Genomic DNA, 26254 nt, shown 5'->3' with positions numbered 1-26254 from the left:
ACATGAACTACATACAGACACATACAAATTACCAACCATAGGGGGATGCAGGTACCAGAGAGGGAATACCTCTCGTTCTTGTTTCAAATAGCCTCCCTTCTGATTCCATCGTGCATTGGTTTATTCTGAATAAGAGAGAACGTTTGATGAAATACAGCATCAAGAGGTATGTATACTTAACATAATGAAACATGAACTCTCCGACTAATGGGTAATGTTCGGAGAGTTCATGTTACATTATATTAAGTAAAGTTACCTCCCAATAGATGTATTTTCAAACGTTCTGAATCGAATACCAGTGTTAAATCTTTCCACTAGTGACAGTGACACTAAAGATTAAGGTTCATATCGGTCAGAATGTGGCTACAGTAAGGTAAAGTTCCTTGTGCACACAGCACCGTGCCTTACGGCACACATTCTCGATTGATTGATTGATTTGCTTTCTTTTACTTCGCTTTTAGTGCCACTTTTGGCTAATTTGCGAAGATGGGGATGAGTGACGATATGATGAAATTGATGAATGGACACTCACAAACATCCATGCCCAGGCAGGGATTCGAACCCGGGACCCCTGGCGTCTTAGCGCGACACACATTCTCGATCTCGGCCATTTTGGAGGCAATGTGATCAGCACCACGCTCCGGCCGCCTCCCCCCCCTCAGGGTTGTCCCCAGGTACCCATTGATTTGAGGCTGGTTGAGCCCCAGAGCCGCTTTATGCGGGGACAGGACGGGAAAAATACCGACCTTAGATCATCCACCCCGGGAAACTAACCCGGGTCTCCCGCGTGGCAGTCAGACACCTTACCAACTAGACCACCGCACATGCTAAAGTGCATTTTAAAATGTATTTATTAGTGTGATCATGTCAATAAACACAGGTTTTAACTGATTTCATGTTGCATTGAAAACTACAGTTTCTGTCAGTAGAACAGAATTCTTTATAGAGTCAGATTATTTTCATAACAACTCCAGCTGACCGCGCAAGTCCAGTTAATGAGCCTACCAACAGTCCAGAGCGCGAGCAACAGGGATAGCGAAAGGTGCTGGGTAGAGATGACGCCAGCGGCTCGTTTGTTGATTGGCTGCTCCGGGACTTACGACTCGCTCCAAAGCTGCCTATGCAAGACAGCCAGAGATGTTACGAAAGTAATCACTCTCTATAAATGACACTATTTTATCACTTCACACCGTCATCATGTGAATAATAACAGAATTACAATCATTTTATCGTTCTTAAGCATTATATTGTGTTATTAGAAATACCTATCTTACAAGTATCTTCGTTCAGCCAGCCAGATATTTGTTCCCATTTTGAGCATTTTAGTCCACTGTGCAACCTCCGAAATGAAATCGCAAATACGCATCAGAAACATACATAAAATCATAACCTGAAAAGGTAAAAGACGTTAATAATGTACTCACCTCCTGCTTGAAAGTATCCAACTGTTCTTCAATGCGACGCAGCCTGGACTGCAACTTGCTGACCTGTCTTCCGCAGATGGTGCCTTCGGGTTCTCTGGTATCATCGGCATTGCGAGATCCTGCGTTGACGAGGGAAGAAAAGTCTTACTGATTGTGGAAAAGAGCCATTCTTCACTTTTAAGAATGACGGTCTTCTGCAGTATCATATTTAGTCAGAGGCTATTCCATAATGTCAGTCCAGACCCACAATACACGCTTTTTATAATCATTAGGGACAAATCAGAACGGGGTAAAAAAAAAAAGAAGTTCAATTTAGTTGTAAGTTAAAGGTACTCCTGTGATACATGTCATGAAGGCATATGGGGTGATTTGGAGGTAGAGCTCCACATATTCTTGATCTCGGCCATAGATGGGATGATGTGATCAGCATCACACCCGGCCACCTTTACCTCCCAAGGTTGCCCCAGGTACCCTTTTATACGAGACTGGGTGGACCTCAGAGCCGCGCAGTAACAGGGAAAGTGACTGTAAAAATTCCAGGTCCACATCACCTGGCCCTCAAGTTCGTTATACAATGACAATATAACTGAAGTTCTGTGTGTGAAGTTACAGGAGAAGCCATGAGAGAAATATCGAAACGCATAAAAAAACATGTTATTGTGTGTCTTCATTTGTTAGTCGAAATACACATATTGCATTTTTTACTCATTGAGAGGAAAGAAAATTTCTAGATGTATGTATTTATCGACTGCATCTCAGTCCCATTTATATTAATTTTACGTTATGTAACAATATCTCCTACATAACAACGAATTTTATTATACTGCCTGTTCGTGATGTTTTGATACATGAAGCCAAGGGTAGGCTAGGAGGGACTGTAGCCTAGGGGCACAGAGGGCGCCATTTAAAGTATATTTTATAAAAATAGACAAAATGGTTAATTTTAGATTGGATAGTTGACGATATTTCTTATTAAAAGCAGAAAAAGATAAGTTCTAATTATTTTAATTATATCCATCGAGTCTTGTAAATATTTGTAAATCTTACTTAGAATAATGTATAATACATAGTTTGTAACGATATTATTTTCTTAAAGTATAGTTGAATAATTTTAAATTACAATTTTTTTTGTACTGAAAGCAAACTGCACGCTACTATTTAATATAATCATTGCTATTTCAGTTTTTCTTCTTTTTCTTGTAGGCTTAATATATTCTGGTAACCCATCGCTAGAACTTTCTGTTAAACAAAGTAGTAGTAATAGTACCTCTTAAAATATGTTCTTTAGACGCTACGACATAACTGAAATACAGTATTCTTAAATATACTAAACTTTTTTTTTAATATAACGTTTTTACTTATTTTTTAACGAGTTTTTCTTTGTTTCCTCATTTCAAATTATGTAGGATGTAAATATCACAAACTTTGAAAGGGGACCCGGGAGCCACATTGATTCGGATCCTCCTTTAAACTGTAGGTCCAGTCCCGATTATTCTCACTGTGCATAAAGTGGACTTAAAACACCAACTCAATCAATTAATCACAAACTTTGGCGAAGATCGCATATAAAATGTCGGTACTTGGCAGTGGCGGCGATTGGCTTAAAAAACTGGGGGCCAAGGTGCCAAAACTGGAGGGTGGGGGGCAAGGTGCCAAAACTGGGGGGAGAAGGACAGTTTTTTCGCCTTGGTACATAAGGTTTAGCATAGTGTGGGGGCAATAGTCGAAAAAGTGGGGGTTGGGGCAATCGCCCCCCTCTTTATCGCCCCCACTGGTACTTGGTAGTACGGGGGTGGAGGAGGACGGCAAACCACAATCCAGATTAGGGCGCCAAAATGACTACCTACGGGGCTGTATAAAGTCCGAATGCAGTATTCTTATTAATCCTTAAAGATTAGTAAATGTCTACGGACGCCCTGTTCAACCTTCAGTGTTGGTAAAAGAGCGCTCCTGTATGCGCATGTACACTGAAGAGCGAGCAGCGATACTGTAGAGATGTAAGAGGGGCTGGAAGGAACAAGTGAACGATACAGGAGGCTTCGTCGGTGGCGTTCGTTCCTAGCTGGTCTCAGCAAGTGAAAGCGAGTTGCTGAAGGCATGTGTAATGCATGTTGGTAAAGGTATGTACGAGAGACTGCTGCATTTTCTACGTAAAATAGAAATAATAACAACATTGAAAACGTCAACTCATGTTTATGCATATTCACCGTTTCAAAATTTGCATGTAGATATGTGATCGAGACCTTCATTTTTGTGCATTTTTATATTAATTCACACGTTTACTTTTCAACTGTAGATGGCAGTGTTATTTTGTAATGTATATTAGCTAAAATGCTTACAGCACTACTTCAACAAATGCAGGGATGAGGATATTACAAACAAGCATAATAAATCGGTGTAATTTCAGTACAAAATTCACCGCTCGTCTTGTCCGATCTGATCAATCACATTAAATTAACGACTTCCTGTTGAAAATGTTGTGCGCGACCTGATTATGTGTGCTGGCTGCAACCTGCCTGTTCTATTCTCGCAACAATAAGTTAGTACCGCCACCACCCAAGCATCATTACTCTCGGATTAAAAATTATAGATACTCGAGTTTGGACTCCAATTAAAATTTGACCGGTAGACCTACACAAAAACGAGTTACATCAAAATTTAGCTTATTCAATTCTGCGTTAATCTATGCTAAACGAATTTTCTCTTAGAGTTTGCCTCATATTTTATATCGCGTGAGAACATAAAAAGGGTCGGTTTCTTTAAGTTTTGCAAGCGATCGCTCTCTTTGAAATTCTGTAAATCAAAAACGGGATGTCGGATCCTTATGAAATTTTAGTAGGGTGCTGTCAGAAAGGTTTTAAACACAATTATTAATTTCCAGGTTTTCAAAATTTGTCAAAGAACCGTTATCATGAATTTTGCGAAACAACTTTTTCTTAGTATTGTATAGTCCTATAAATACAATATTGGTCTTGTTTTGAAGCTCTTTGCATCTGTTTCTAAAATGCATTACTCGTATCATTGTCAATTCACATTGCGAAACCGATTTTATACAGATTTTTATTCATCGGGAGTAAAGTTGTACGTGGAACGCGGCAACGTCGCAAGCACTGTCCCGCAGCGTCAGCCACGATTCAACGGTGGTGCGGTGTTGCCACGTTCCGCGTACAGCTTCACTCCGTTGAATAAAAATCTGTATAAAATCGGTTTCGCAATGTGAATTGGCAATGTTAATGCATTTTAAAAACAGATGTTGAATTACAGAATTTCAAAGAGAGCGATAGGTTTGGAAAAAAGGCCCCTTTTCTGTTCTCACGGCGATAAAAAATATGAGGCAAACTCTAAAAAAATTTTGGTTAGCATAGATTAACGCAGAATTGAATAAGCTAAATTTTGATGTAACTCGTTTTTGTGTAGGTCCACTGGTCAATTATTAATTGGAGTCCAAACTCGAGTATCTATAATTTCTAATTCGACGGTAGTTTCTACGGCATGGTATCTTAGTATCTTCCACTCGACGCTCCTCGCCAGCGAGCTCGTCGTGTCAGGAGAGGCAGACGGTATTGAGGTCAGAGGCGCCAATTTAAGATAAATTTTGGAGGGGTAAGGTAAATTTTGAGATGTAAGATCAACAATACTTTATATATGAAGGGCCAGGGGGTAAAACGATGAATGTCGATTTTTCGCCCATTTTGAGATCGCAACGCCATCTGATAGTTCAGAAGCTGTACTATAAGAATGAGAACGGCCTTGGTTGGGAAACGATGAGAAGTGCCTGAAAAACGCATTATTATTTTGGCATATATTAACGTTCTTATGGAAAGAAATACTTTGTTTTTCATTTCCTGGCAAATTGTCTCGAATGAACATTCATCGTTTTTCCCCCTGGCCCTTCATATGTAAATATACATGAAATGTGTCCCACATGAATTTTCGCGGGGAGGGGCAGAAAGTGCCTTGCCCTCCTGCGCTTATGATTGAGGTAATTCTTCAACATTTATAGACTTCCCAAAACAATATAGCCTCAATATTAAGTAGCAAGAACTAGGAGCTTCTCTGAACTTCAGTTCTCCGCATAAATCCTATAAATAGGCATAATTAGTGAATATTCGTGGCTTTCGGTGTATGTCGGCTACTTCATATTTGCAAATCGCTTTCCCTCTCCCAGAATAACTTACTAGTTACTAGTTCATTAGACTAGGCACTTTCAAAGTTCACCAATTACACGATACGAACCACGAATCCAAATAGTCATCCTACACAGGTGCATTTTCGCTTTTCATGTCTGCTTTCCTACAAACCACATCCAAATGAAAGGACAAATCTCCTAAAGGTTCGCTGATGTGACATTTAAACAAATATGGGCATTCGACTTTTTTCTTATTAATCGCTTGGGGTATGGTGAGATTCAGACTGGAGCGATGAAAAACAAATACATATCTTTGGGCTATGTGATGCTGAATTTTAACACCGCGGCGCTGACGTCACAGGATTTCAAAACAATTACTCTTTCTACCCCATCTGCTTCTGCAATGGGAAGGGGGGGGGGGGGGTTGGTTGTCAGAACTGGACACGAAACCAAGCGTTGCAAGTTCGAATCCTGGACGATTTGTGGATTAGTCGTCGTGTTGGTCCCTCTCCGTTAGTTCATCATTCGTCTACAGCGTCGCGATTAGACCAGTGTGTTTGAAAAACGATTCACAATAACCAACATAGAAAAAAATTCAAGTTACATCTTATCTTGAAATGTTTTAATTCTACTTTTACTAGCTTCGACGGAGCCTGTCCACACCCCCTTAAGTACGCTGGTGTATTTGAATGTATACTCCAAGGGTCCCGGGTTAGAATCCCGCTCGGGCTTGATTGTTTGTGAATGCCCATTCATCAATTTCATCACTCATCCCAATCTTCGCAAATTAGCCAAGAGGCACAAAACGCGAAGTAAAATAAACTAAATCAATCAATCGGATGTTTACTGGTCTTATTTTTAAGCCTTCCCCCCGTTCCTGGGTTAGTAATCGCTAACATCGCTAAGGGAAATACATAGTCTGCAACACTGTTGTCACTTTACAACACACGAGAATAATCTTTATTTATTCTTGGGTCTCCCGATGACGTAGTGGTCACCTTGTAAACAAGAGGTCCCGGTTTAAAGTGGTTCGGATTCTACTTTAACATTTAGATTCAGTTCCGGTTAACCAACCTGTGCATAAAGTGGACTTAAAAACTCTTCATTAGTTTTTTCACTGCAACGCAAATTTAAGGATATGCTTGCAAAAAATGCAATTGAAGATTGTAACAGCCCTGCGATGACATACGTAAATGTTTGCTTTTAACATATCCAATATTATTTTGTGTTATATATTTAGTGTTAAAATTGTATACGTATACACCCTGTGAAGTCATCGTTATTTTTGTTATATTATAATTTGCAATACAGCCCTGCGTGGTTAATACATAGAATTGTTTTGCGCACAAGTATTCACTTTGCCTTATATTTGCCTCGTGCTTCTAATGGTTTGTACTTCAGGGATGTTTACGTATTAAATACGGAGTCGGATGGGGTTAGCAACTCTTTAAAAAAAGTGGGTTAGATACACTTCGATAGATACAGGATGTCAAGCTTAGTTCCATTTTACTCCAACAGCTGACGCTACTGTTGTCGAAAGTATAAAGGTAGCGAACGCACGGCGCAGAGCTCAGTCGACTCCCAAATGTCGACAAGTAAGCATCCAGAATAAGGAGTTCTATATCTTAGTGGCAAACAGCCAGTTCCAAGAGTGGTTAGAAGATAAGGAAACCATGTAGCACATAATCCTCCCGCATAGATATGGCAGGTAAATCAGATAAATTGGCTGACGCAATAAGTATTTATGTGTAGCCTTTGTATTGTCCAACGAAGTATGGTGTAATTAGCTAAAATTTTGCTCCAACCCGGAACTAAATACTAAAGAAGAGATTTTTCCAGGAATGTTCCCCAATGTTAGGACAACTCAAATCCAAAATGCTAAAAGATGGAAGCTTGGGCTCATCATTTTATACGAGGATCAGTCAATAATTAGTGAAATTAGCGAAAATGTTGCTCCAAGCTGGAATTATATACTACAGAGAAGATTTTTGATAGGAGTGTTCCCTAATGTTAGGATAACTCAAATCTAAAATGCCAAAAGATGGAATCTTGGGGAAATCATTCTACATAAGTATCTGCACTTTGCTGTAATTTTGTTTGGGTTGACCACGCTGCTTTCTGTACGGCCATGTCAATGGAGTGTGTATTCGACATGTGTTTAGTGTATATTTGACCTTCACAATCATTTTCTTTCTTGTTGATTTACAGGGTAAAAATGGCCGCACCCTCCATTTGTACCAAAGAAGAACAGCGATCAGTAATATCTTTTTTGTGGTCTGAAGGTGTATCAAGAACCGAAATCATGGTATGGACCTATTCCATGTGAGTAGTGGATGTGAATAGCCATTCTACTGCTCCTCCATACTGTCCGACCATATTTGAATTTCACAAATCCATTCGAAAACACTTAGTTAGTATTTCTCCAATATTGTGATGCAAGCAAGTGTATTTCATTCCCTGGCAACCTCATGTCTGCCAACTGAAGTAATCTTGGCTACGTGTTAAGTCGCAGATCTTGGGATGATGACCGCATTGTTCTCTTTCGACTCTATTGTTCTATCATTAGGTCGAAATTCGATTGTGGTTGTGTTATGCAGTCCTCTTCTTGTCCTCAACTTCGTATCAACTACGCTGTTCATCGTGCTGGTATTCATCTGTGTCCCGTTGTATTTCGTACTGATCCAATCTCTACTTGTTTATTGAGGTATTGGGTCCTCGTCATCTCTACAAAGGCAACTTATTCTTCATTATTGCCACCACTTGCGCTAGATGCCATCCAATCTATCTCACCACAGTCTCTGACAAGAGAAGATTGACTGTGTAACGTCTTCATCATCCACAAGGCCACTCTATGTTCGTGCAGACGAGATCCTCAGTACTTGGTGTTGATAGCGATCTGCTTAGCGTCCCTCCACTTTTTCCGTCTCTGCATCTCCCAGTAGCCTGTCTCTGCTCTTCCAAGGGCAGGGCCATGTATGGTTTTTACAGCTTCGATCACAATACCTCAATTTTATACGGATGGGTCCATATCGGTTGAATCAATGGGTTGCGCCTTGTTGTCGACTCGCACAGTCACAGCTTTCCTTTACTTTCTCCTTGTTCCACTTACACGACAGAACTTTATGCAATGCTAAAGGGGCAGTACTTTGGGCAAGTTCACACTTTGCAGAGAGTTTCCATTCATTATGATTCCTTCAGTGTGCTCCAGAGTCTGGAACCACTCGCTTCCGGACACCCTATAGGTCAGTGAACTTTTCGATGGTGAGCGTCCTTCTCTGAAAGTGGGCAAAAGTCAACGAAGCAGCTGCAGCTGCTGCCAATGACTTCCGAAGTGCTTTCCACCTTATATAGACCTTATGTAGGCCAGAGACCTTCATGTTCCGTTATTTCCTCCTTGAGAATTGGCAGGATGGGTTGATTGATTGAGTTGGTGTTTTAAGTCCACTTTATTCACAGTAAGGTTAATCGGGACTGGACCTACAGTTTAAAGTTGGATCCGAACCACTATGTGCCTCCACCGGGAATCAAACGCGGGACCGCATGATTACAAGGAGACGACGCTACCATTGCGCCATCGTGGAGGCCCATTTGGCAGGATGGGGTAACAGGGAACATGCTCCACACTGCTGATCCTATCATTGGTGCATGACGTTCTCACACCACCCTCCCGCAGTGAAGGGATAATTCTAAGTCGGCTTTCATTGGACATGGCCGTCTCACCCATAGTTCTCATCTGCAAAAGTTGGAACCTCCACTATGAACGTATTTAATGTTATTTTAAATGTTCAGCACATTCTTATGGAATGCGCTGTTTTTAATGCCCTCTTCTTTCCAACACCTTATCGACCATGTTGGGAGGAGATGGCAATTTTTAACCAATTATTTTAGATTTCTGAGAAACACTGATCTTTCACACTGTCTCTAGGTAATATTTTAGTGTCTCCGTATCTTTTATATCACAATATTCTCATGCTTTCTTTCTTGTAACTTTCATAGACATAGGTGTAGTTTCGGACCTAACTTTGGGGACCAGAATCTAACTTGGAGCTTAACTTGACTATTTTGATAAATAACGGTTACGTTTGCAAAATTATAACAATTTTGTTACTTTGCTCTCTCATGTTTCAGGAGGTAAACAAAAGTACCATTACGTGTAAATTTTCATAAACATGAACATTTGGGTGCCGGCCACGTTAGACATATGCTCATAGGCATTTATATTTCCACATAGACTTAAAACACTTCAAAGCATTCGTGTTACAACGTGCCAGCACATAAGTTTCCACTACATGATTTCACTTTAATACAAGGTGGCGCAAAACTCAGTTTCCCAAAACAGTAACAATGACGCTACGTTTGTCAGTTGTACAGCATCTCCTAAACCATTCCTCACAAAGCGAAATTGCAAGGCAACCCCAACCTATTAGTGATTAAGAAATATCACTATCTGTGAACTATTATTTTCCTGTAGTTTACGGTTATTACAAGCATAAGAAAACAGTTTTTTCTTTGTGACGTTTCAGGAGAACACACGCTCCTTTCATCAGACATTTATTTTCATTTTGACTAAAGATACAGTTATACCAATGGTTAGTAATTTTTAAACAAAAAGAATCTGTTATATAATGGATGTTGTCAATGTTACATTGTTGTAATATAGCAACTTAACTGTGAAAAAAGCAGTCTATTTTATTTTTATTTTAGAATTTTTTTTTTTTTTAAAAAAATTATGAATCCCAAATATCATCAGGTAATTCAAATTCATCAGTTTTCACAAAGTCTCTTGATGTTTTCTGTTACATTAAATTTTAAAGATGGTGGCTTACTCCATTTGTGAAAAAGAAAACTCCACACTGGATCTATGTTACCATTTTCATTATTTAATTTATTCCAGTGTTCTTCTGCAATGAACGAGGCTTCCCAGACATTCAACTCTGTGTTTCCCGTTAATCTTTTTAAAACCCTTCTCTTTTTAATCAAATGCTTCTCTTCGATGATATGAGTTGACAAACCTGTTCTTGGGTTTAGATTTATAATGTCCAAATCATGTTCATGCCATCTTATTGCCATTTTCCTTGCTGTTTGTCCCACATAACCGTAAACTACAGGAAAATAATTCTATCATGCAAGCAATGCGTACATACAAGAAAAACTATTCTGTGAACTATTTCGATCATTATTTTCTCCTTCCGTCATTAGTTCCATTGGTCAACTGACTTATGGACCACCCTGTACTTCTACAATTCTGACTTTACACTCTCTTATACCTTCATACATTGAAGTGTAACGCATTACAGCTACTGCTATAATTCATGAATGAGAAACAACCTTTTGATGAAGGTTTATGTTCTTCATAATATTCATAGCAAAGCCCATTTAGTCTCTACTATTGTTCCTTAGATATCTAGATTTGCCCAAGGCGTACGGTTTTAGCATTCTGGCTATAAGTTGTCCTGAAGTAGATGAACACCACCCACAAAGATCATTTCTTTAGTAATTACTTCCGGGTCATATCCTAATTCCACCTTACTAATAAGTCTTGAGATACATTAGTGTTTCTTGCTTACGGTTGATAAAACTAGTTTATGTGGACAATCTTTGCCACGAACCTGAGATAGTGTCTAGCGCGTAATATACCGTGTGTGAATACGTAAAGAGGCAGAGAACGTTGCAAAACAGCAGGAAATGTAATTAGCTATGAGCACACAGCAATCCCAAAAGTATATGCCATAATATCCCAAACACAGTACACGCATAAGAGGTGTTGGCGTTCATGTGTTCGAAACTTGTATAATACGCACGCCTACGTAATTGTGCGTTAATTAACACAATGGAGATAACGATGGACAAGGAGCGTCTCGACGCTGAAATCAATTATGTAAGCTCTGTAATTTGTATGAACAACGGCACGAGCAAATAATGAATGTTTGCGTGCAAAATGCCATGAGGGCAGGTCGTACACTACGTCAGCGCCATATTTGTTTGGACACCCATTTTGAATCCGTTAAAGCTTGCCCTCGTCTCCCTTCTCCCCCGATGACACGGATCCGGAAGGGGGTAAACTGGGCATGAGCCCTTTGGAGGCCCGGTTGAAGGGGCACCAAAGTACCAATCATAACAGGGCTTGTGTATCCAGTAAAAGCAACAATAATAATTAGGAATTGTTTGTTCATCTCTGTTTATGTACTTAAGCCTACAGGTGCGACCAAGTAGATAATTTCTTGTAATATTTTGTATTAACCTTATAAGTTGACTTTGTAAAGATGCGAGAGAATAACAATGAATATTAGGGATGTGCCGAAGCCGATTAAAGATGTATGAAAATCGGCCGAAATTGACACATGGGTATCGGTATCGGAATCGGCAAAAATACGATATTTAAACCGGTACAGATTATACTAGAGTTTTACCTTCTAATAAGTTTTATATTCTAGTTTTGTAAGATTTATTGAAAATTTGGTTATGATTCGTCATTATTGTAGAGTTTTTGTGATAAAATTATTGCAAACTCATTACACAAAATTGGATATAAAACAGTACATTGCTGAACCAGGATCTGTTGTTGTATTGGATATTCAAAAATGAATATTCAAACCTGAAACAAGTTATGAGAAAATAACAACCCACTTCTGTTTAATAATCTTATGTATCGGAATCGGTTAAATATCGGCATCGGTATCGGTTCCGAAAATTATCAGCGAGCACATCGGCATCGGTAAATTTTCAGCTTCGTCACATCCCTAATGAATATCATTTTCTATCCATGCGGTCTAAAATACATGGTTGCCACTGGCAGTTATATCTTCTGACGGAAAACGATAAACTTTTTAGGGCTCTAAGGACAAACTGCGAAAACAATTAAAGCAAGTGCTACCCTCTAGAGTGAGAATACCTCTGGGCAAAAGTTATGAAATTCTACTTTAATGGGAAGATTGTGATACATGCGTGATTTGGGGTACATAAGTTGAACCCAGTGTTTGGAAGTTACTAGTTACAAGTAACTTTACTTTCTTTGAAGAAATTTAACTGTAACTAGTTACTATTAAAAACAAATAGTTCTAACTGTAACAGAGTTACTTTTTTCCAATAGAAATAACGTTTCAACTGTTACTTTTACAGTTATATTAACAGTTACTTCATGACCCTTAAGTTGCTATATAAGTGTCGTAAATTATTGGTGATTTAGGACTTAAAGTGAACCGAAACCATCGATAAACTACTAGTTTCTGGTGCTACACAAATTTCCATCCTTTGTTACATTAATTCCTGCAAACAACAATAGAAGAGGAAAAGAGAAAGTTGTTGAACTAAATGTGTCTCCTATCCGTGGCCAGTCGGTAGGCACTGGCTTGCAGGCATTTCAGCGACAGGTTTATCGTATGCTTCATCTTCCGTTTGGTAGTCCTCACTGGTAAATTTCTCGTATCGGACAAACGGATTTCTTCAAATTTACAGGAGAAATTACTTACCGAATGCAGTTTCTTTATACTTGTGGAAGTTCGGGGAAGTTGCACGAAAGCTCTTGCATCCATTTACTTCCAGGTGGATGTAGCCTGTGTGCGATGACGTAATAACGGTCAATCCCGGTCAGTGTTTCCAAACACGTGTTTTTGTAACTGAAGAAGGTACGTTTCCGCAAATGGTTTGTGGGGCTATGTGTCAATGGTTTGTGGGGCTATGTGTCAGTGGTTCGTGGGGCTATGTGTCAATGGTTCGTGGGGCTATGCAAGAATAGTGTGTGGGGGGCTACGCATATGTTTTCGAAACCAATTTTTAACTATTGTAACCTATACGTGACCCAACCTAACCTTACCGGAAATGGTTCGTGGGGCTATGTATGAATGGTTAGTGGGGCTATGCGTCAATGGTTTGTGGGGCTACGTAGGTATTTTTGGGTGCAGTGGGGTGGAAACACTGCATGCCGAGTACGATAGTGAAACTGTGACCGCCATTTTGCGTGTTACCGAAGGCAAAAAGAAACGAAGAAAACTTACTCGATATGTCGCAAAGAGAACTTATTTCCATGAAATAATCGAAATGCCACCTTCAGCAATGTTTCTCAATGCAGAATACGTAAGTACGAATATTCAAATTAAATCAACTAGCAAATTTCAGCCGTTTGTCCGATACGAGAAATTTACCAGAGGTTTATTTCCTATTGCCTGTCAGTTTGCCATTGTCAGTTGTGTGCTGTGAAGTGCCTCTGTTTCTGTAGTTTTTTTCATCTGTGGCCACATAATTGTTTCCCTTGTGTAAGCAGCACTATAGTTTTTTTCTTTTTTCTTACAATTGTCACGTGCCAGTTTCGATGACACAATGAAAGTTGCAAGGAGGAATGATTTCTCGGAATCGACGAGAGATGGCAGCACGCTATAAAAAGAGGAGCAAAGGAAATTATAAAAACTTAGAGCGGAGAAGAGGGATTATATATATTGAGAAATATATAAAAGAAGAGTTTAAATACTATAAAAGAAATAAATAGAATGTTGTATATAGTAAATTAAAATAATTAAGAATATGGCCGCATATGAAACGTTTAGGAAAGTTATTAAGTAAGCGAACGAATTCAGAAATCTATTGTCAGATTAGACGCTCCTAAAAATCCTCTATAACTTTGGTTCAATTCTCTACAAGGAATGCAGCATAATGATTTGTCTATATTATTGAAAAGAGATATGGTAAAGAGAAATATTTGCGATAAATGAGAGAAATAAGGCTTTCTTCAGTGGCAAAGAAGAATAGAAGAAATAAGAATTTGCTGTGGAAAGAATAAATAGAAGAATTTATCGAGAATATAAGAATATCTCGTCGGAATATAGAAGATAATAAGAATTGCTGCTGAAAGAAGAAATAAGAATTGATATGAATAGAGGAAATAAGAAACAGCGATGAATAAAAGGGGATGACTATTTTTTGTAAATAGAAGAAAGAGATTGTCATAAAAGGTAGAAGAAAGAAAAAGAAGATTATCCTTTTACCAAAGAAAAGAAGTGGAAATTGAAGAAAGAAGAAGCCATTCACATATTTTTATCATAGAAGAAATTGACGAAAGAAGAAGAAGAAGCCTTTATTTCCTATAGAAGAAATTGATGAAAGAAGAACGAGCCTTTCCATATTTTATAATAGAAGAAATTGATGAAAGAAGAAGAAGCCTTCCTATTACCATAGAGGAGATTGATAAAAGAAGAAGATGACTTTTCGATAATCAAAGAAGAAGAAGCCTTTTTCCTATAGAAGAAATAGATACAAGAAAAAAATACCTTTTCGATTATATTATATATATATATATATATATATATATATATATATATATATATATATATATATATATTGTATTGATTATCAGAATATAGATCCGCATTTTACTATATCCTCTTGGCTATAAAACGCTTTTTTATTCGGAATTCTCGAATAAAGAACCTATCCCCCTGAGATTAAGATATCTGTAGCCGTAGTAAATAACATTTAAGTACGTACCCCCAAGGGGCGTAGCACAATTAGTAATAGATTTGTATAAATTGTTTGCAAGAAAATTTCCAGTGGAAAGTAACTGTAAAAGTAATTGAGTTACTTTTTAAAATGAGTAATTGTAACTCTGTTACTTTTTTAAACAAGTAACTGTAACTACTTACCTTTTAAGAAGTAACTTTCCGCACACTGGTTGAACCCTGAGATTTCAGCCCCTTCTTGGAATAATATATCTCCACGCCGTACTAGCGATTTAGGTTGTTTTCCACAGAGGAAAAAATGACAATGAACTCAAGTGCATCTGTGTTGTATGCCACACTAGTTGTTGTTGAGTTTCCTTTTAAGTCCCCTTCATGCACAGTAAGGTTATTTTGGACTGGATCTACAGTTTAAAGTGGCATCCGAACCACTACGCGTATTAATAGTTAATAAGAATCTTATTCTTCCTTCTCGGTACCACTAATCCACAGAACATCACTCGGTTGCCTATTTTGTCATACTGGTCAATTTCACAATATGGATTACATCTCTAATGTGCAATTGTCAACACTAACATCAAAGGTAAAATATATATATACAGGTGGATCCATCAGGCGCTTTGTGTGTTCGGAATATTCGTTGTTGAGTTGGTGATTTAAGTCCACCTTATGCACAGTAAGGCTAATCGGGACTGGACCTACAGTTTAAAGTGGGATCCGAACCACCTGTGCCTCCACCGGATATCGAACCCCGGACCCCTAGCTTACAAGACGACGACGTTACCACTGCGCCATCGGGGAGGCGTTGTTTTTTTGGAGGAGAAGGGAGTACTCATAAAATCGCATAAAATTATATTTTGAAGTTCATGCTTTCTATAATTAAAGCCCTACAATAATAAATCTGTGTAAGGTAGCAAACTTTGTTGAAAATGTCTTACACCAAACTGTTCAAATTATAGTACTGTAATTCTTCAGGAAATCAAATACTTCCAAATGACGTCATTTATTCGTGTTCGTTAAATATGACTGTCAAACCCACCTTAAAAATTTACCATCTGACACTTTAGCATACACATTATCAAGGTGGGTGAATAATAGGCGAGTCAATAACAAATATCGAAAAAGCGTTGGTTGAAAAAATAAGGGTCCATGAAAAAGTAAAATTAGAGTTATTATCTCATACTTCTTCCTAACTAACGTCTCACTGAAACAATGGAACCTTGCCGAACTCACTTGCCTATTAACTCGCCCTATTATGTACTCACTTTCACAATACCATCACAAAGACATGTAACAAAAAAGGGAAAAAATAAATTTCAAAAATACACAATTAATAATCCCTTTACTATAATATAATGTTAGGTGCGATGTTAATAAAGAGTGCAACATTCAAAGTATATTATTTATTACACATTTCTTAGTTTACTCGAAAAGTACCCAATATTAGTACAAAGAGTATAGATAGAAATAAAGAGAGGTTACTATAAGTAGTACCTTTTTTATTGGAATCTCGTTGGTTATTACATAAAGTTATATAGGACAGAATATATTAATGTTTGAAATGACTTGAGCAGGGATGGGTGCATACAAAGTGCCCAATTTCGATGTCGACGATACAGAAGGCACAGACATATGCCTTTTGACTTAGAAATAATATTAGCATCAACATAATCGTGTACCAAAGAGTTCTTTCCCATTCTAAGGTTTTAAAATTGTTTCCATCATTTCCACATTGGTATATTAACCATGCTTTCAAACTGATCCACGGGAGAGGAGAGAAATAGTCATGTGACTAGAAAATAAATAGATAACGGGTGTGGGTTTCTATCTGTGCACCAACAGTCGTGTACGTTCCAAGAACCACTGGACACAAAATGCACAACCTTATCTTCACCAGTACATTTAGTAAGGTGCATTTCACATGATAAGTTCATATTCGTAATAAGTTACTTCTGTATTTCACGTTACTTTATCCTTGGTTTTGAATATATGGAAATTGTCAAGCACTGACTCAAAACTCCAACGTACTGGTGCACTCGATGAGAACATTTGATGATTCTGTGCACTATCACAAAATAATCGAAGCATTTACAACAACAAAAAACCACAAACAACAACGAAATTACGAACCAAAACTTAATTAACCAATGTCTGTGTCTGCTGAAACAAGTTTCTACACGAATATTAACTTGAAATCGACACTTTTTATGAGCATTTACACTCCTATCGCCTTGTGTTCTGAAATTCAAGAAAAATCCCACAGATAGCACTCGAATCGATCCAAGATGGCGGCTCACTTAGCCTCCAACGTAAGAATGCCACCAACAATGATGTGAAAATGAATTATTGGAAAGCAGTTGAGGGTGTTTAAGGTGGAGAAAGACAAGTGACAATATAGGATGGCATAATTGACAACGGGAGAGGGGTGCAAACATAAAACAACCAAATCACCAAAGCTGACACCATTTTGAGATATCCATGCAAGAATTGAATGCTTTAACAGAAACAATAAACAATGGGTAAAAACTTTAGTCTTTTTTTATCTGGGCTGTTACAATACAGGACTTACTGTCATAAATATTACATTGTTTTAATGAATGCCTGCCTTCTTGTCTTGCGAGGGGTCTGGTACAAATATAGTATTTATTGCAAGCGTTTGAATTGCTATCAAAACGCTTTACAGTGATGCAAGAGCGGATTTGAAAGCAGTGTTGCCAGGAACTTATAAGCTGTTCTTGTGAAGAGCCTACAAGTTACATTCGACAACATCTAAAGATTGTATCGCGCCTTAAATTTCTTAAACAATTTACAACTTGTATCTAGTCGAGGTAAGTGCCACTAAACACGAAAAAACACAGTCTAGAACACAGAAAAGAGGGCGTTGAATATATATTGGCATGTCTGTAAACGATAAGTTACACATAAGGAAAAAAACTGAAGCATGCAACAGTTGATGAATTGTACAGGTATTTTCAGCTACAACATGCAGAATTTCCCCCTCACTTTTCCTGTAGGTCCTCATCTTCTGTAAATTGCTCAATAAGAGCAACATATCATGACCCATTGTTTCAGATACCGGTTCTTTCAGAAGGAAGCAGATAGCCCTATTCTCACGCAACATACTCGTTAATATGAAAAGAGCAAGAAGGTGGTAGTAACCATGAGAATGGCGTTCTTCTTTCCTGTCGGAATCTAAACAGGGAAGAGAAATGCACATGGTCGTCTATGAAGGCTGCACTTGTGCGCTTGTTTAGGCCAAAGTATATTCACGACATGCTATGTTTATTTAGCAACATTTGGATTTTTTTTTTACTTGGAAGAGCATACATGTTATGACACATTAATACTCATGTGTCATATGGGGATTAGAGTCTTGTGAGGAACTATGAATACGAAATAGAATGAATATGTGCTTGCTATTTCTGTAGTTTATTGTTTCAAAATTTCTAAGGTTTGAACTTTTTGTGATTGTTTTTGAATAGCATAAGCAGTTTAAAATTCCTTTGTCTCATAGTTGACAGGACCCAAGAAGGGTATGATGGGTAGAACTCATTTTCGGATTGTGTTCTGACCAGTTAAGTTCGATACATAGTTTCCTGTTGTTATCATTGATATTGTAAATCACAGTTCTATCCAAGTAATTACCTATTAAAACACAATATCAACAACGTGATGTTTTATGTTTTGTATTCTTGTGGAACATTAAAACATTCTTACATCTTCAAATGAATATTCGTTCGAACCTTGAGACCAATTTTACAGGTTTTGAATTCTTATTTGGTTGTGTATTTTCAGTTTTCTAATTTTCCCCTAAAGAATACACACATTTTGCTTTAAACAATACAATAGTAATAATATGTATTTTAATCGAATCAGTAGAAATAATTTAATAAATATTGCACTATTGCTTTAACACTAACGTATTTTTTGTTACAATTTTTCTTACTTGTTCACCAAATTGAATATGGGCCCCACAGGCCCCAAAAGTAACAAATTGCATGTAGAGACGAAATCGCTTTTAGAAATTAACATGTCATCGTACCTAGTTCTGAAAGGTGTTAACTTGTATTTCATCGTCGGCGTTGCCGTTGTAGGGACATATTACGCTAAAATTCCTTCAACTTACAGTCTATCTCAGAAAAAAAAACTTTGTTGTGTATTTCGTCTTGATTTTTTACATGTCTGCCATCTTGTGATCTTGTGATTTTGCTTCTGTAACAGCGATTTTCTTCTGATTTTGCCTTCAATGAACAAAGCCGCCTAATGGTACAAATAAACGACGTGAATCTCTCATCGACTGACTGCAACAGGCCTCGAACTTCCAAAATGATCGCATGAACAGTTAAAAGGCAATTTGTAACTAATAGATTCAACAGTCGGAAAGAGATTGGAACAAAAGAGAAACCTACCCGACCATATTAACAAATTGTTCAAAAATGTTCACAAACGATATTTCGAAAAACTGATATATATATATATATTTTTTTTTGGCATGTCCTGTTTGACAAGAAATCTCTCATTGTGTGATCTTCACTCACTGTAGAGATACCAAAAGCACAATGAGATGAATGTCATTTACATAACATGAATAGATTCGGCAGATGGAATAAATTACTCCCCTTCTACTCATCGGAACAAGATACGCTTCATTTATTTTAAAATTCGTTCTCAATAATCAATCCACTTTGAAGTTAAAAATGGTAATTAAAAAGGAGCGAGCAACAATGGAAAATACCAGCATGCTCTTTATTGAAAGCCACTTCACGTAACAAAACGTAATTAAATTGTAAATTCCACAGGATTCCAAGCGCACACATACGTACATACCAATGACATGCACACGAGCGAAATGTTTCATGGCTAATGAAAGGTAGCTCCCTCGATGAGTAGGAAAAATCATTAAACCAATAAACGGTCGGCTGACTAAGCTCTAAGCAAAACTGATTACTCAGATACATCAGTGGTGAAAAAGATTGTAATATTTAAATAGCATTTAGGGCAATGATAAAACACGTGCTTTGTATTTTTTTTTTGTTTAAGAATTTCATTTTTAATACTGTCCTATACCGGCTAACATTACACGCTAGACTTGAAATATACATAACCATCAAGCTTTTGTCATTTGTTTCTTGCCTTTCTATCTTTCAATAATCGAGCCTCCATCACGGCTGTTTTAGAACGTATGTAGAAGTAATACTAATCTGTGGTAATACTTTCGTGTTTGTCTTGTTTGTTGTTGTGTTCGACAGTTTCGAAGTAGAATATACATACATGTTGTTTGCAAATCTTATAATGAGTTCTTACTTTTCATTCTTGCGTAACCAAGATGCGATAAGGCCTGTATGAAGCGTGTAAATAAAATTGTGTCTGTTATTATAAAAAATAACACATGTACAATTATTTTGTGGACTATAGGCGCCTTAAAACAAACTAAAAAGTTCTCCAAGTGGTTAGATTAAATTCTCTACGGTTTCAGAGATTGAAGTCTTGGTAAGCAATGTGTTTGCTTGTGTGTGTTGGTTCAGGTATGTTTTTCTTTTGTAATGCAGGAATGCCTCTCCTCTCCCAGCCCTTCTTGGTTCAGATACGAAAGCTTTGATAGTTACATCATCACATATTGAAATGACTTCCGTAAAATTCACTGCTTTGTCTTGTGTTTACGGTGGCGACATCTAATGCAATTCCAAGTAAAGACCGTCTTACCAGCCCTGACAGACAACATAAACTTGGAGAAAGGTATAACAATTCCTGTCCATTACGTCATTGTTTGCTATAATGCTCTTAATATTTTATACGCTACCTGAATGAGGTACCGAGGCTCCGATTTCGCGTACGGATGCACCGTGAGAAACAAATACAAACCATAACCGAAATGTAGCCAATACTCAGGATACGATGAAATAACCAAATTCTTAATGTGGAGTAGTCAATGTAACCTCGAAAATTCAGATATATAGGAGAATTTTCATAAATATGCGACTTTTCTTGCTGAGATTATGTTATATACTAACTAAAGCAATCGTTTTGACATATTTAACCTAGTCCCGCTACAGAAAAAATATCAAAATATGCTTTTTGGCGCCAATTCGTCCAGCCAGCCATTTTGTCTGCCAAGTTGCGAAGTACAATCGCTCAAAATGGCTTCATCGTAGGACATATAACATTATCTAGCTTGTGGCGTGTTTATGTATGCGAAAATCTGATTGGTGTGTGTAAAAATCACAAAAAAAAACTTAAATGTTGAGTGTGTATGGCACTCCTTTGCTTTAACTCACAGCCATAACAATTCCAATGAGTTTCAATGGCATTGCCTGTTGTACCCTTTGTGCATTTGACCGCCTGTTTATTTCCCACAAGAGGGTGCTTCATGTGCAGAGAAACAAATTAACCAATCCATCATCTGCTTTATTAGCGAGAATCGACCGAACGATGCGGTTAGGTTACCCACAATTAATCCATACGAGTCAACTTACATTCGGTGAAGCAATTGGACGCCTTCTGCCATTCGCATTACCAACTGCAAATGAACAGAGGATCGGATTACGTGTCACGCCCTTTTTAAATCTCTTGTGCAAATCTGAAACCTATTTTGTACCCCTCCCCTACCCTTTTCAACGATGTTTTGTAGATCGTTAGGCATAACTCTGTCAGGTTCCTGCCAGGAAGTCACGTGGTCTGTTATGGCGGGAAAGCAACAGAGTTAGGTCTAACGCTCTACAGCGTTGGTACTTTCGTTGTAATAGCTAAAAAAAGCAAAGGAAAAATAGGAAAATAAACGTGCAAAACAGAACATGCACTGGCATGCATTCGGTGGCTGTTAGTTGGTTAGTCCCCATGTTACGGTGAAAAAAATAAAATCGGTTAGAAAAGCTACAAGGTAGAACGCCAGGTTAGGTTCAGTCATAGAGGAAGAAGGAAGCTAAGGTCAGACAGGATGTGACGTAGGAGGCCAACCTGGGCGATTTCCGTGTTGTCCGCAAGGCCATGGTTTGTCCGTAACAGCGTATGGTATAACTTTGGCTACCTGCATGGAACCCTGCAAAAAAATTAAAAAATGAGATGTTAATGTAAGTTGTGAAATTGCTTTACTATGAACTAAATATATTAAAAGATTTAAGTGTCATAACCAGCACTTCAAGTGGAAATTCTTAGGTAGGGGCATATTTACTAGATCCTTCATGCTAGCTGAGGATACTCCTATATTTAATATGGTAACAACGATACAGCTGAGGGTATCATTCCTTGAAGGAATCCCCACATCAAGCACTGGCTTACAGTCCAAATACGAAAGTATCGAATACCATTACACACATAACTATATTTTCTACTAAAACCCTCTTGGCCTGCTGAAGTACATAGAGGAATACAGTAACGGCATTGTAACAACGAGCTTATGACACTTGCTTGATTGACATTGACTGTTGCACAGAATGGTCAGTAACCTTGAAAGCTCCAAATTAGTTGGTGATTGTTACACGGATGGTACCAAATGATCGTAATGGAAGGGAGACACATTGGCATGCTCAACAACAGAAGTGATGGAGGTTACGATATCGAATTTTCATTTCTTTTTAAAAGATTGTTTATTGTTTAGTTGGTGTTTTAAGTCCAATTTATGCACAGAAAGGCTAATCGGGACTGGACCTACAGTTTAAAGTGGGATCCGAACCACTATGTGCCTTCACCGAGTATCGAGCTCGGGACCCCTTGATTACAAGGCGACGACGCTAGAACTGCACCATCGGGGAGGCCTCCTTTTTAAAGAGGTCTTCCGAAGGAGTAGTGGTAACGTAGACGCTTTGTAATCAAGGGGGTCCAAATTCGACACCTTTTGGAGGCACATAGTGACTACATACGTGTATTAAACTATCAATAGTTTAATTACAGTTTAACTATCAATAGTTTAATAGACTAACGTAATCACGAAAGTATTGAGAATAACTAGGCAACGGCAAAAGCAAACCACACAAAAATACGTGTCAATGCTAGAAAAAATATTCGAAAAAAGCTGCGCTGGCCGAAAGTCCAGAGCATTAAACTGCAGATCCAGTTCCAATTAGCCTACTGGACTTAGAAAAAAAAAGAAGGTGGTTGTGTGCAGTTTTACTTGTCGGCTGTCTTTTAAGACTAAAATAAGCACATAAAATTGATATACAGGGTGTTCCGTTCAAACCTCCCACATTTTAATTCATCATTGCTAAAAGGTTATGAAACATAATGAAATGCGAGTAGTACTAGACGAAAGAGAAACTCAAAGAATTTTATGGCATGAAGCACTAAACACGAATACACCTCTATACTGAACTGTAAAACACCTCTATGTGTGCACCGTTTGTAGCTCGAATAATATCCAGTCTGAGAACCTCCGGATTGTTTATTAACACTTCCAGTTGCCAAAAACTTGGCATACCATGCCTTAATGGTTATCCCATCAGGTGCTTCACCTCCATATTCTCTCCGGTAATTTCCTTGCACTGTAATGATTAATATGGTCTCTGCATACCACAGATTGTGCGCGCTGCTGCGGAGTCGCCATTGTGCTTTATGCGATTGTGGCGCTGCATAGTGAGAGAAAGGTGAAATTCGAGGTCATGCAATAAAATTCTTTGAGTTTCTCTTTCGTCTAGTACCACTCGCACTCCATTAACCTTCTAGTAATGATTAATTGAAATATGGCAGGTTTGAACGGAACACGCTGTATATTTTATGGCGCATGTACAGGGTGCCCACAAAAACAGGACATTTGTTTCAGCTCATTTAATATGACTGTACCTTTGTTGTAAAGGAAATAATTGTTTAATTGATTGGATGGTTTATTTTACTTCGCTTTACTCCCACTTCTGCCCCGCGAAGACGAGGATGAGAGATGATATGATGAAATTGATGAATGGACACTCAAAGTACACTCGTGTCCAGGCCGGAATTCGAGCACGGGACCGCATTGGGTTAATCTATGTAAAAATCATAACTTACCCAGGACTCGATCCTACGAACCTTCTTTTGAGCAGCGCGTTACGCTCTCAAAGAGGCTGACAAATTTCACGCAAGTCAATCCTGCGATACAACATCCCCTTACCTACCCTATATCCTGTCACACGTCTACGAATGCGCGTGGAGAAATTCGATAAAATCCGTCCCCCACAAGAACCCTTGATACGTGCCCAAGGCATCAGCGGGTGCGCAACACATCCTTTCGGATTGCGGATTACAGCTTCTTCAACGCTTCCGTAACTCCCCCTCCCGAGCTCCGTCGGACGAAAGAAGATAATCCCAAAGACCTAGCGAGACCTCGATGGAAGGAGATGCGACCTATCGAACCATCATTCTGCACAAAACGTGAGAGCAGAGCGTGGTTATTTTCGATTTCCAACAGGGAAAGGGGAAGATTTCGAATTTGGTAGCAGCTAATGCTATTGTGCCTGTAGAGAGCGTTTTGTACCTTAAAGCTGCTTTGTTGTGCACGATGGAAAAATCCATAGTATGCTAGGAAATGCAGACCGTGTATGTTCTAGAAGGTCAGGTTTTATTCTCTCAGTGTTGCTAACTTGGCTCCTTTGAAGCCAGATGTGATATATCATACTTTTACTTAAATCTTGTCTCCCTGGCCTTGACAAACATCGAAACGTAACTAAAAACTCACTCTGATGTTCCCAGTATGTAAGGATTTCCTTTTGTACAATGGTAGCAACAATCGAAAAACATTACACTGGGTCCAAAATTGCTTATAGGTGGATGAAATGAGATGCTAAACATATTTTTCATACATACTAACTAGCGAAATAATTCGAATGTAATAGTTCACTTGATGTTTTACTAAGTTCAACACAGTTGAAAGATATTCTGTGAACAACACTACAAAAGTCGTATTTTATAACTTGTAATACACTGAATATTCTATTATGGGAGAGTTTCCGAAATTGGACCGTTGCCTAAGTTGGACCGCCTTTGTTTTTGCCTATAGACGAGTACTTGAAACAGGTGAGTTGGCACTACTTTGGCGTCAGTGCCATGTACAAATGACTGAATGGTCAGTCAACTAGAGACGTACGACGAAGTAGGAGTGCTGTTATTGTGTTTCCATTGTTCGTGTTGCAATTATTGTGCTTCGGATCTTAAGCTCTTGTGTAGACTAGGAGTAAGTAATCAAATGTCCTGTAGTATATTATAAAAGTGACATTCATTAACCACTAACTACATGTGGTAAAATATGGTTTAGTTACGTATGTTCGTGTAGCGTCATATTATTTTTATTAACGGGGTATAATTGCCTAAGTTGGACCACCACCTGTTTCCCAAATTGGACCGGGGAAAGTATAGGCTATGGACAGAGATGGAATTGCAAATGGCTATAGTAGCATACTATAATGGGGACTATGGTTTGAACGAGCGTAGTAGAAGGTATGGTTTGTTTGGTTTTACAGTTGACCGAATATTCAACGTGGATGAGTCAGGTTTCATCACAGTCCAGAAACGTCCACAAAAAATTGTAGCAAGGAAAGGCAAATCACAAGTAGGTGCTGTTACAAGCGGCGAACGTGGAGTAAATACCACAATGGTGTGTGCAATGAGTGCTGCAGGTGTCTAGATACCGTAGACATATATATGTACATGCCTTGAACGGTCCAACCTAAGCAACCTTTGGTTCAAGTTAGGAAACCAGTTGGCTATAATGGACCGATGTCACTACTTTTGTTTATGTACCGTATTATACTGGTTCCTGCATTTTTTTGTTGAAATACATATATGAAGTGAAAGCTAATAGTTTATGCTTCTCATACCTAGTTTCGGTGTTTTTCTGTGTCTTGAATTTGATGCAGAAGCAAAATAGTACCAACAATTTCTCAACACAGTTTTGTTTAAATCGAAGGTCGAGCCCCCCTCCGAAAATCTGGCGACGCCTCTGCTCTCTCTTCCACTACGGCATTTTGTCTCATACACAGTCAGGCCCCAATCCTTGTGATTGTCGATTTCTATCTGTTTCTGTCCCCTATCTTCTTTATTCACAAACCTTTTACGTGTTGGCGTTCAATTGACAACGGACGTTACAAACTTGAAATAATTATTCTACATTTCAACTGTTGAATAAGAATGAAGATTACTTCCTTCCCAACAAATGGTGCTTGAGAAAGAATGCGAGATTTTTGGCTTGTATACAGGATTGTTTTTAGCTGTATACGAAGCACCATCATTAAAACATGTCTCTTTTCTTTTAAATAGTGATGCAACTTAATTTCTAGTGTAGTTTCACTGTTTAC

At 38.3% G+C, this 26254-nt stretch overlaps 1 protein-coding gene across 1 annotated transcript in view; it reads right to left on the bottom strand.

Annotated features, from left to right (window-relative positions):
- LOC145985677 (kielin/chordin-like protein) overlaps positions 1–26254 on the bottom strand; it is a 372561-nt gene that overhangs the window by 106674 nt on the left and 239633 nt on the right. The window contains exons 3-4 of the mRNA XM_083119745.1: positions 21954–22035; positions 1425–1543 (exon numbers count right to left, since the gene is read on the bottom strand). Of these exons, the coding sequence (XP_082975871.1) occupies positions 1425–1543; positions 21954–22035 (201 nt within the window). The remainder of the gene's footprint in view (positions 1–1424; positions 1544–21953; positions 22036–26254) is intronic.

Source organism: Lepisma saccharinum, chromosome 3, assembly GCF_977018435.1.
Source record: "Lepisma saccharinum chromosome 3, izLepSacc3.1, whole genome shotgun sequence".
Lineage (NCBI taxonomy): Eukaryota > Metazoa > Arthropoda > Insecta > Zygentoma > Lepismatidae > Lepisma > Lepisma saccharinum.
This window is presented reverse-complemented; position numbering and strand designations above follow the sequence as displayed.